General features: G+C 37.9%; 2 protein-coding genes across 3 annotated transcripts in view; one reads left to right on the plus strand and one right to left on the minus strand.

The window, feature by feature from the left end:
* LOC137065081 (proprotein convertase subtilisin/kexin type 5) overlaps nucleotides 1–1937 on the minus strand; it is a 36450-nt gene extending 34513 nt beyond the window's left edge. Inside the window, exon 1 of the mRNA XM_067436647.1 lies at nucleotides 1659–1937. Within this exon, the coding sequence (XP_067292748.1) occupies nucleotides 1659–1866 (208 nt within the window). The 5' untranslated portion in view covers nucleotides 1867–1937. The remainder of the gene's footprint in view (nucleotides 1–1658) is intronic.
* Nucleotides 1938–6062: 4125 nt separating this feature from the next.
* otud7a (OTU deubiquitinase 7A) overlaps nucleotides 6063–12445 on the plus strand; it is a 113261-nt gene continuing 106878 nt past the window's right edge. The window contains exon 1 of one of the 2 annotated variants that reach the window (XM_067436971.1): nucleotides 6063–6211. The gene's annotated coding sequence lies outside the window, so the exon portion shown is untranslated. Of the gene's footprint in view, nucleotides 6212–6294; nucleotides 6452–12445 lie in introns of those variants that run through there. The other variant, XM_067436972.1, reaches the window with a different exon arrangement.

The following is a 12445-nucleotide window of genomic DNA, read 5'->3' on the forward strand; positions in this document are numbered from 1 at the left end:
TACTGGGGTTCTTTTTATACACACTTGAGACCTAATTGTTCCATTATTAGTCACAGGTGAAGCTCATATGACAAGGTGACAACACTTATGTCTTTGCAAAAATTGATTTAATGGGCTTTACCAAGCTGTGAATATTAGAATACTTTTTGAAAGTTTAGTTTTTCATTGAAACATTATCACAAAAGCTGGTGGGATTAAAATGAGCCATTTCTTGTAAAAAAATCTTGATTAGAAATATATTTCAGCGGCACTTTATGTCAATTTGTACCTAAAGTACAAAGACTTTTGTACAAGACTTTTCTCAGGGACTGTATATATATATATTCCACATCCATATATTCATATGTATATTATGGAACATATGAATACATATATTCCATAATTTATATTCATCTAAAGGTACTGTATTTGATTCGAACGCTGCAGTGTACGGCAACATTATTGAACAATGATTTAAATTTCTAACTGTTCCTCATAAACAGCTATTGTACGACTTTAGAAGACTTGTAATAGTGTGGAAACTGAAACTGAAACCACTGAAAAAGATAGATATAGTAATTCTGCACTTTTCTATCGCATTCAGTGTGTTCACACTGAAAACTGCAAACAACATATTTTCGTGTTTGAGAAGCGTTTTCACTCATCACAATAGGGAAGAAAAGACTATCGCAACTTCTGTTTTTTGCTGACTTTAAAAAAAGAAGCCATCAGACTTTGATGCTGTATTGCAAATTAACTATATGAAATGTTGATGTAGAGTACATAGTGCATGCATAGTAAGTGCATAGTGTACAGTATGACATTTAGGACACATCATTTCCAAAAGGCCAGGGCACAGAACATATGAAATAGCTGGGACTGAAGCTAAAGAAAACACCAGGAGCTACTGTCAGAAGTAGCTTGAGGAATCAGATAACTTGAGGAATTTTTAACTACGTCCAAACAGAAACATTATCAGCTTTCACAACACTAAAAAGGAAGTGGTCTTATTTTTTCCCACTCCCATGTTTGGCAGAAAAAAGTAGGCCTATACTGTCAAACCTCTTCAGGAAAGCTGATTAGGCCTACTGTTCAGAGAGATAGCCGATTAATTTGTGTTTAAAATGGCCTTAATTTCAACTCTTCCTGTAATTAAAAGTGTGCACAACACTTTCATGTTTGAGGTCACTAAACAAACTCCCTTTTGAGGTAAAGCAATCTTTGTCGCTTTGATAAATAGGGAGAGCGGCTTCATTGTTTTTCCGCAGCAGCTGTGCAGGGAGGACTGGGAGGACTGGGAGGTTTGCCTTCCCAATTGTCTCTTGGAAAATCCCTTTGTGAACCTGCACAATGCTTCCACAGATTCGTACCACAATGGCCAAAACAACCCAAAAACGATTATGCATTTTTTTTAGTTCCATATTAATTAGCACTTAGGCTACTTACAAACAACTCAACATAAGTTTCCCCCTGGTAAATCTCGCTTTGAATGACATATTAAGCTATCATAATGTTCTGAAAAATGTCACCACGAAGAAACATCGCTATAAAAAAGAGAGTTGCGCATGCGCGCTGACAGCGGGGCTATGCACGGTGACGGTCCCAAATGGAGGCACCTGTTTGATTCAATAGATACTTCAGTGTTAAACTACAGAATATAATAGTGAACTATCTCTTACCTAAACCACAAGCGGTGCACTCGAATAGCTCATGACCCTCACACTCCGTGCAGGTGGGATGACAGAGGACGCACTGATTTTTTAGTAGGAACTGTCCGATGGGACAGGACTGCATCGGGGATTTGGCTTGAATAAAACCGAAACAGCATAATGATAAAGTAAACAGCGTCAAACCGGCGTTCATCGTTCGCGTTATTCTACAGCGCATCTATTCGCCATACACGCACTCACACACACATTCAATGAAGTGGGTCAGTCAATGACAACGAGCGTCTAAATAACAAAACTTGCCCAACAAGTTGCTTTCAAGGGGATTGGTCAACAGGCCTTTGGGGTCCACCCATTCCTCCGGTCCTTTTCGCATTTAATATAAAGGATAAAGATAATGTTATGCACAAACGGAAAATACTGAATTATTCAGTGCTTCAACCTCTGTTTACACATTCTAACATTTTGTTAAAGCATATGACCATAATTTATCTAATCATAATCTATACTGCTTCATATACAGTCCTTACATATATGATAACAATATATATTAATACGTTAACTAACATTAACGAAAAATTACCAATATCTTTACAGCATTTATTAACCTTTGTTAAAGTTAGATAATGCACATTTTCATGTAATGTAAAAAAAGTTGTTGCCTTCATTTTTTAAGTATGATGAACTTGGATGTTTAAGTCATTTAAACTTAAATGATATTAAACTGACTTTAAACAAAAGTAGTTTAATCTTGTAACATAAAAGGTTGATACATGCGTACCTTATTTTGATGAGTTAAAGCAATGCAAAAACATGTTGTCATAACTTATTGATCATATATTTGTAGTTCACATACAACTTTTGATCTTAAAAATGTAAGTGTTGAAATTAACTATTGATCAATGTTAGTTTATGTTAACCATTATTGTAAAGTTTTACCATAAATCAACTTTAAACTATACAAATATGTAACTCATCTGAGAATATTTCACAGTATTTGCTACAGCGTATGTATAAACATACAGTGGTAAAATATGAAATATGATTCTATTAATATTAATAAATTATATAAATGGTTGTCGCCCATTAACACATGGTAAAACATAATATTTTAAAAGGCATTGCATCTGAATGATCTTAAATGTGTTTTTAGAAGTAAATAAATAAGTATAATTTTTTTAAATAAATAATGGACCAACAATTTAATAAAAAAATTAATTCTCAGCACAATACATCATATATTAGATTTTGTTTTTAAAAAGTTTACAACGTTAGTCTAATAGTTGTAATAAAGAACCATGCAATTATATTTATGGGTCTCTGTTACACTTCATATAAAAAACTTCTGATAGAATCTTTGCACATTATGTGAGCATGATTTTTAAGGCCATTCCAAAGACTGGATTAAGGACATGTGGTTGTAAAGCCACTCCAGTGTGGTTGTTTTTACTTGCTTTTTTTGTGGTCACTTTCCTGTTGAAGGAAGTCTTACAAGTTCCTGAGATTATGCTTGGGATTTTAGCACAAAGTATAGAATCTCACTTTATTTATTTTTCTCTTTTCAAGCCTTTCACACACATGTCAAGTCATAAGCGTTTTTCTTGGCTTCATACGGTCATACAGATTTATGTAATGCGGGTGCTGCATGATATTGTTGTCTCATTTCTGTCCCAGAGGACTTCATCTCCTATGAAGCAGTCTTGGCCTCATTGGTAAACAGATTGTGTGCGCCAAGTAGCCTAAGCTATGAAATCTCTGTGGATCATTTTGATACCTTTAATATTTTGACATACAACATTCCTAGATTTCCACCCTATTTTAGTTTAAATTAGTTTAAAAAGAATGAAATGCTAAATAAAATAAAACAAATGATCATGTTACAGGCAGCTATAAATATTTCATATTTTTTTGTCTCATATACATTATTAGGATTCATAACTTGTGCTGAGCTCTGTACAAATCTATGGATGCAAATGACCAGTAGAGGGCGTCAGAGTGTACAGTATTGGTGATACACCAATTAGGCATAACACTATGACCAGTTGAAGTGAATAACACTGATTATCTCTTCATCACGGCACCTGTTAGTGGGTGGGATATATTAGGCAGCAAGTGAACATTTTGTCCTCAAAGTTGATGCGTTAGAAGCTGGGAAAATGGCCAAGTGTGGGGATTTGAGCCACAGAGGCCAAATTGTGATGGCTAGATGACTAGATCAGTGCTTCTCCAAAACTGCAGCTCTAGTGGGGTGTTACTGGTCTGCAGTGGTCAGTATCAAAAGGGGTCCCAGGAACGAACAGTGGTGAACCGGCGACAGGGTCATGGGTGGCCAAGGCTCATTGATGCACGTGGGGAGCAAAGGCTGGCTCATGTGGTCCGATCAAACAGACGAGCTACTGTAGCTCAGATTGCTCAAGAAGTTAATGCTGGGTCTGACAGAAAGGTGTCAGAATACACAGTGCATCGTAGTTTGTTGCGTTTGGAGCTGCATAGCCGCAGACCAGTCAGGGTGCCCATGCTGACCCCTGTCCACCGGCGAAAGTACTAACAGAAATCAACCAGTTCCAGCTTAGGAGCAATGGAAGAAGTTGGCCTGGTCTGATGAATCACGTTTTATTTTATATCACGTGGATGGCCGGGTACATGTGTGTCGCTTACATTGGGAAAAATTTAATTAAATTCAAATCAATTCAATTCAATTCAGCTTTATTGGCATTTATTGACTGTGGGATAGCACAATTACTACTAAACCATGGCAATACACTTAATAAAATAATTAACATATATTTAGAGAAGCAAAAAATATTTTCCAGGGATATTGCTATTATTAGGCCTATACAATATAACACAAATGCTATACTCTCTGTAGTAACATGACAAAAGATACATGCAGATGGATTGTGGCAAAATACCAAAATGCTAAAATTAAATGTTATTTTGTGGCATTATAATCTATGGTCATATTGTCAAAGGGAAAACAAGCCAACACTGTATAAAAATATGAGATCAATCAGGTATGACAACATATGCTTTTACCTTGCTATTAAAATAAGTTTTTAAATTTAAGTAATAAGTAATATATATATATATATATATATATATATATATATATATATATATATATATATATATATATATATATATATATATATATATGTTGTGTGTGTGTGTGTGTGTGTGTGTGTGTGTGTGTGTGTGTGTGTGTGTGTGTGTGTGTGTGTGTGTGTGTGTGTGTGTGTGTTCGTTATAAAAAATCAGTCCGTTTAAATGTAAAAAAGTCAGTTTAATGTAATTTAAGTTGAACTTACTTAAACACCTAAGCTGATTGTAGGCCTACTTAAAATTTAAGGCAGCAACTTTTTATTTTATTACTTTTTTTTTTTTTACAGTGAACAGATTGTTTATATGTATGCATTATTATATGAGCAGGCTATATTTTGCATTTCTAAAAACACTCAATAGGTACACAACTGACTAATATTCCTACGTAAAAGAATAGCCAATCAATGCCAAGTACTGCCCCCTTTCTGTTGATTGAAATTTAAAGCACTGTGTGATATTTCCCCCCATCTAGCGGTGTAAAGGTCTATGACCATCCAGTGAATATTAGTTTCTGTTCCTCTCAATTCTGATTTCGTTTTAACTCCTACGGTGGCCGATTTAGTCCAAGATTAACATGGCAAGCCCCCTCTTCACATTCGACACGGTGCCATCGAGTGTTAAAACGCGAAAGGCGAAGCTTGAATTTACGGGTATGTCCCTCTTTGGCTAATGTACTTTCAAGATGGAGGAGCAACATGGCGACCGGCATTCGAAACCCCTCACCCGTATGTATTTTCAATGGCATATTATAAACTTACGAGAATACTTTATTACTTGAAAGAAGTAAATATACATTAATGAGCACATATATTTTTGAAAGAACTAAGTGTTTTTAGCTAAGAATAAACTAAAATAGTTTCACAGTGTAGCTTTAAGAAAAGTTCTCCATTAAAATTAAATCCTTTTTGAGGAATAAATTATTTGGAGAAATGTAATGTAATTTTAATTATTTTTATTTTTTATTTTTTTTTTGGAAAAAAATGGAAATAACATTTGTTTTAAATAGTTGTGCGAAATTGGATAATTTTATGTTAATTGAATGTAAAGAACCACATAAATACCAAACAAAAAGGATGAAAAACGCACCCTTTTATCAATCAACATTATAATTTTTGTTATTTTATATATATATATATATATATATATATATATATATAGTGCCACAGACTGAACCAGCAGTTCTAACAGGCAGCTGTTTTCCAGTAGTGGGCGGGGTCTGTAGCTCATTTATTACGTCAATCAATAGGCGTGAGAGGGGTATGTGGGCGGAGTCTGGTACTCCTTTACGTCATTCATGTGGGGGTAAGAGATGAGGTGGGCGTGTCTTCGGTGGCACTGCTGCATCAGTGAATGACATGAGGATGTGAAAGAATACAGCGGGTTGGGCATATGATTTTAAAGCCATTCTCGAACGGACTGATATATGGACGATGAGGAATACACTAAGGACTGACTGAGGAACGGTAAGACGCGTCTTAAATAATAGCCTACTGGCATAAGGAGCATCGTTTTGCAATAAGAGTCTGTAGGAAGCGTTGCGCACCCGGGGCAGGTGCACCTGTCTTCTGTACGTGGCCGAACCGCTATAAGACGCATCTTGCGGGTATACAGTGTTTTTATTTATTTATTTTCCCACTCGAGTACGCTTTCAACAAAGGAACTTGCGAGGCATTATACATAGCCGATTATATGCTGGATTTGAGGTAAGGGCGTCTTTCCAGCGAATCATCATCAAAAGCATTGCGATATGATTGGGGATTGAATTTTCTTTGTCTGTACACACATTATATGACTATACATCAGTATGGGCTGGGATTGTTGCGTAACAGGCTGAAAGGAAAAAGGCGTTTATGGATTGCAAAATAATGTTCAAAATATAGCTAGCATATTATATTTGATGGAAGAGGAGGATGATGGTGGGTGCATTCTTTTTCATTGCCTCTATGTAGAAATAACAGGCAGAAATCAGAATGCACTGGCTAATGTGTGTCAGGAAGGCTATATGGTTGAGCAACCTATAGATGCTTTTAATATATTACCTACTTTATTGGTGCTATGGGCTGAAGGTACCTGTAAACAACCTAAGCTATCCAATGGTGCGTTTAGGCCCTGAGCCGGGCTGTTGGGCTCAGTATTTTTTTTTTATTTAAGCTTAAATGTGGACTCATTTATTTTTTGCTCAAACAAAGTTTTAGAAATGCACAGTTTTGAAAAAATAAGTAAAATGCTGAGATGAATAGGTGGTTTTTAACCAAGTGGTTGCATTACATTTCTGGGGAGATGAAAATGAATGTACGTAAATGACAATGTACAGTTAGTTGGGCATTATTACCAGTCGCAAAGTGACTAGTTACCAAATACGTAAATACTTACTCTGAAAAAATATAATAATAATTTGAATTTAAAATATTTCATTATCTTGTAGAGACCATCTGTGCAGGATTGATTCTTCCATCCTGCTTCCACAAAGTGAACTCCCGAAATTGTACTCCTAAAATCGTAACTTTTAATGTCGTCATTCCAGAAATAAATATGCTGTCTATATTGTTGAACTGTTCAAAATATCGCTTAATCATAAGGTTTCCAATTTTTCTAAAAAAAAACAATTTTATTTTACACAGAGTGGGTCATCACCTCAGGCACCATTTTGAGATCACATGACCAGAGTTACTAAGACTTCTATTACTAATTACAAAAATACTTTTCTGTATATACCACTTGGTATATAAAAAAATACATCTAAGCATAAACTGACAAAAAACATCCATGAAAAGAAACAAAACAAAAGATAAACAATTGCAGTTAGTAAACAAACGTCATGCATCCAGGCCAGTAGGTGTCAGTATAGTCCAACTCCACTTGTACTTTTTTGAAAAAAACTTACTGACTGCACCTTTAACCTTTTAGTGTGGTATCAGATGTGGGCCGGATCTGGACCACGCTATTATTGCTGTCTGGGAAGCTTCGTTTGATTTATGGAATTCAAAAAAATATAATAAGAATTTTGTAGCAGGCCAAATATATATATTTTTAAAAATCAGATACTATATCAGCTACGTTCACTCTGTCATTCTGTTTGTGCAGCGCATAGCGGCTCTCTCGCACTGTTCATGACAGACAACTAGTTGTCAAGTCCGTTTGTGTTCACACAGCACAGGCTTTCTGAGAATGTGGTTAAAAAGTGAACTGTGTGTGAACGTAACTGAATTAAGCAGTCAAATAGTGGACTGACAACTGTATTCTGCTGCTGTGTGAATGTGGCTTTAGATTCCTGACAGTGACTGAATGAGGCTAACTTATGTTAGAGTGCTAATATTGTGCTAATATAAGAATGGAAGTCAGTCAGGAAGTTATTGGAGGCCTGAATTCAGGCTTGGCCTCTAACACTCTTGTCTGTTTGTTTTAGCATCAAACAGCACCCACAAGATCACCAGCTGACTTGTTGACTCTAGGTGCACTGAAAGCCTTGAAAAATATTTTCTTTTCTTATTAACAGCTTCTCTGTAACAAGAGACTTACACCCATTGAATGTAGACATTTTCTTGCAATCAGAAAAGAAGATTTTTGTAATGGTGATTTTAAAAATAAACAGTATATTTTAGTATTTATATACAGTACACACACACACACACACACACACACACACACACACACACACACACACACACACACACACACACACACACACACACACACACACACACACACACACACACACACACACACACACACACACACACACACACACACACACACACACACATATTTATTTTTGTGAAATGTGGGGACATCTCATAGGCACAATGGTTTTTATACTGTACAAACCATATTTTCTATCCCTTACACTGCCCCTGCCCCTAAACCTACCCATCACAGGAAACATTCTGCATTTTTACTTTCTCAAAAAAATTAATCCTGTATGATTTATAAGCATTTTCAAATATGGGGACATGGCCAATGTCCTCATATTTCACCCTCTTCTTGTAATACCTATGTCATACCCATGTCATACACATTTGAGTCCCCTCATATTTCACAAAAACTTGCCCACACACACACATACGCACTGGCCACTTTATTAGATACAACTTGCTACCGGGTTGGACCCCTTTTTTCTTCAGAACCTTCTAGTCCAGTGTCTGGAAACATTCCTTCAGGTTTTGGTCCATATTGACATGATAGCATCACGCAGTTGCTGCAGATTTGTCGGCTGCACATTCATGATGTGAATCTCCCGTCCCACCACATCCCAAAAGTGCTTTATTGGAGATCTGGAGGCCGTTTGAGTATAGTGAACTCATTGAGGTTTGTGAAATGGGACTGTAAATAGACATCAGAAGATAAGTACACTGTGGTCCTTAAGGGGTTGACATGTTCATCAACAATATTCAGGGCTGTGGTGTTTAAACAATGCTCATTTGTGAACAAGGGACACGGAGTGTTCCAAAAAAAAATCTTACATACCATTATACCACCAGCAGCCTGAACTGTTGATACAAGGCGGGATGGATCCATGCTTTCATGTTGTTGACGCCAAATTTTGATCCTACCATCTGAATGCCTATTGTCCAATATTAGTGAGCATGTGTGAATTGTAGCCTCAGTTTTTCTGTTCTTAGGGCTGGAACACATCAAGCTGATGGTCGCATGTTGGCCAACGTTGGGTCGTTGGCAACCATCTAGCAGGCTGGTTTTTGCGGTGCGTTCCACACGTCAGTTTGCCCAATTCAGCATGTTGCATTGGCATCGAGACTTTGGTGAGAGGGGGAACTCTGATTGGATGTTCAGTTTAGCGAACACGTCAATGCATGGAAATTAAAGCAAAAGTGATAAAATAAAGCATGTTTTTGGCACCCTGCTGTTGGGGTACCTAGCACAGTAGTCCGGTACTAACGGACAGAGCTAGACTCACTGCAGAACGTTGATTGGTTGATAGAGAATCGTCGCTTGCGCATGCTTTTTCGTCTGTGTTTTTCCCATTGCAGCCTGCCGCCTTGGCTCAAACAAAGCATTTCTTCTTGTGACAAACAGCCACGTGCCGAGAAGCAAGAACAATATCGCCCATACTTTGTCGCTTTCTTCTCCGCGCGAGAATGATGTTGATCACTACACTACGTCTATCATAAGCGTACTGTGTGTGGTGGAAACTCAAAGCCGGATCAGGGTTTACAGTCCCGAATCCCAAACTGAATCTTACCACACCGCTCGGAAACGAACCATTAGTCAAGATGGCACAGACAGAAGGTTGATCTAATGTTATGTTATCCGATGTGAGCATTCCAAAACAACATGCGCTGCTTAAAGAGATAGTTCACCCAAAAATGAAAATTTGATGTTTATCTCCTCAAGCAATCTGCCATTACTTCTGTCGAAGAAGGTAAAAAAAAAACACAGCGCGATCATAGAGATATATAAAATTCTCAGTAGTGCCTGCGCGAAATGGTTGAATGAGGCTTCTACGTAAATATATCTATGATCGTGCTGGTATTTTGACCTTATACGGCAGAAGTAATGGCTCTGGGGATTACTAGATTAGATTTGTCTGATATGAGGTAAAAAATAACATAAATACTGTTCAGTTTCTTGCAGAAACAGATCGTTTCGTGTCTTAAGACATCAATGTGTCGCCACGAGTCACAGGGTTTAATATGGATTCGTATGTGTATGTTTTTTACTATGTGTATGTGAAATACACCCCATTGACATGCATTATATGAGCAACGGTTGGAGTTATAAATCTTCATTTGTGTTCCACTGAAGAAACAAACACACCTACATCTTGGATGTCTTTGGGGTAAGCAGATAAACATCAACTTTTCATTTTTGGGTGAACTATCTACATATCTGATATTCAAAATGCTAAGCAAGCGCTGCTTTGTTTATGTTTCGTAAATCTGTGTATATCCTTGTTTCGGTTTCTCCTTTTTAATGACGACTATATGCTTATTGATACCTGCTGATATAGACAGTTTATTCCTTACACGCAGACGGAGAACGCACATGCTAGTTTGCAGTCATCTGTACTCTGTGCTGTGTGTTCAAGCACAGCTCTGGCATCAACAAGGCACTTTCACCCACAGACCTGCCGCTCAATGGATATTTTCTCTTTTTCGACCATTCTTTGTAAACCCTAGAGATGGTTGTGTGTGAAAATCCCAGTAGATCAGCAGATTCTGAAATACTCAGGCCACCAAAAGGCACCAACAACCATGCCACGATCAAAGTCACTTAAATTGCCTTTCTTCTCCACTCGGATGCTCAGTTTGATCTTCAGCAGATCGTCTTGATCAGGTGGATTAGATATGCCAAATTGTGTTGTTGGGCCGTGTCAATAAAAAGTCTCGGTGCTGGGTTGTATCAGGAAAGGCATCCGGTGTGAAACCTCTGCCAAATCAAATGTGTGTGAAGTGGACCCTGTAAGTGAGCAGGAAGGTGGATAGACCTGAACTGGCTAGCAGTATTCTTTTCTGATATTGTAATATCACCCAAACCCATGCAAGTTGACAGCCATTAATCCTACTAGGGTAAGCATGAGAAAATAGCAAAAAGGTAAAGAGATACTTTATTGTTCCCAAACCTTTAGACGCTTCACCAAAGTAGGTGGCACACAAGAATAAATATGACCTTGACCTGATTGTTTCAGATGCTGACATACAATCCAGCATGCCCCTATTGACCCAGTCTGCACGTCTCCAGTAGTTTTTTTTCCAAAACAGAGAAAGGAGCATGATTTGAAGACAGATGGAATGATCAGGGCAAGGCACCAAAGTGGAAACCCCGGGCCGATGCAGCCACTGAGGCCCTGTGTGCGGCGCTGCACCAGGGGACAATGTTTGGCATCTGATCAGTTACATGGAATTCTGGCCATGCCGTGAACACTTTACTAGGAGAGCCGAGGTCGCTGAGAGCAGTCTGGAGATCGGCTCCACAATCTGACATAAAAATCATTCATTGTTGGAAGAGATCACAGACAGAGGGAGCGAACAATATAATGCCATCTTAAATAAATAAATCTTTCATTTAAAAATATTTATTGCAGCTTGATGTCCCATATTTAATCTGGGAGTTTGAAGCGAAATCATTTATTCATCTCATGCCAATTTTGAGTACCTATACAGTAGTATTGCATCCTTCATATCTTCGAAAAGTCTTTAGTTTTATTATATTTATAAAAGAAATATAGGCTGTACCGAGTCTTTCCGAAAAAAAGGAGCGCCTAGAGGCGTATCGAGTGGACGGAGCTAAAGAATGACGATCGCGAACAAAGCGGTGACGTCCTCAAGCGTGGAGAAACCCATGGCTATCTCAGATAATACAGATATGATCCAGAATCAAATCTGAGGCAGAAATAAATTGAACAGGAGAAACAGCAACAGCAGGACGTCCGTCTCTGTGGTATGTACTGTATTTAGTGGCCTGTCAACATTTGTGTGTTCTTACTCGCAGTTTATGAGGACATGATTCGGTTTATGGACTATTGTATGCGATTAGACCGACTGAAGCAATGTTGTGAAGCTTCCCGTCATTTCTGCGTTCAAATCGGTTCAAATGCAGCGCTGCCTTCCAGGAATGCTGTGCTGAAGCGTGGAAGTTGCTCGATGTCAACCATAGGAATAAAGTGGAGCGCGGCGTGACATAAGTGTTCACGGACGACTGGATCTGCACCTGAGAGAGTGTTTACAGCGTGCATTTCCTCT

This window comes from Pseudorasbora parva, chromosome 25 (genome assembly GCF_024679245.1).
Source record: "Pseudorasbora parva isolate DD20220531a chromosome 25, ASM2467924v1, whole genome shotgun sequence".
NCBI lineage: Eukaryota > Metazoa > Chordata > Actinopteri > Cypriniformes > Gobionidae > Pseudorasbora > Pseudorasbora parva.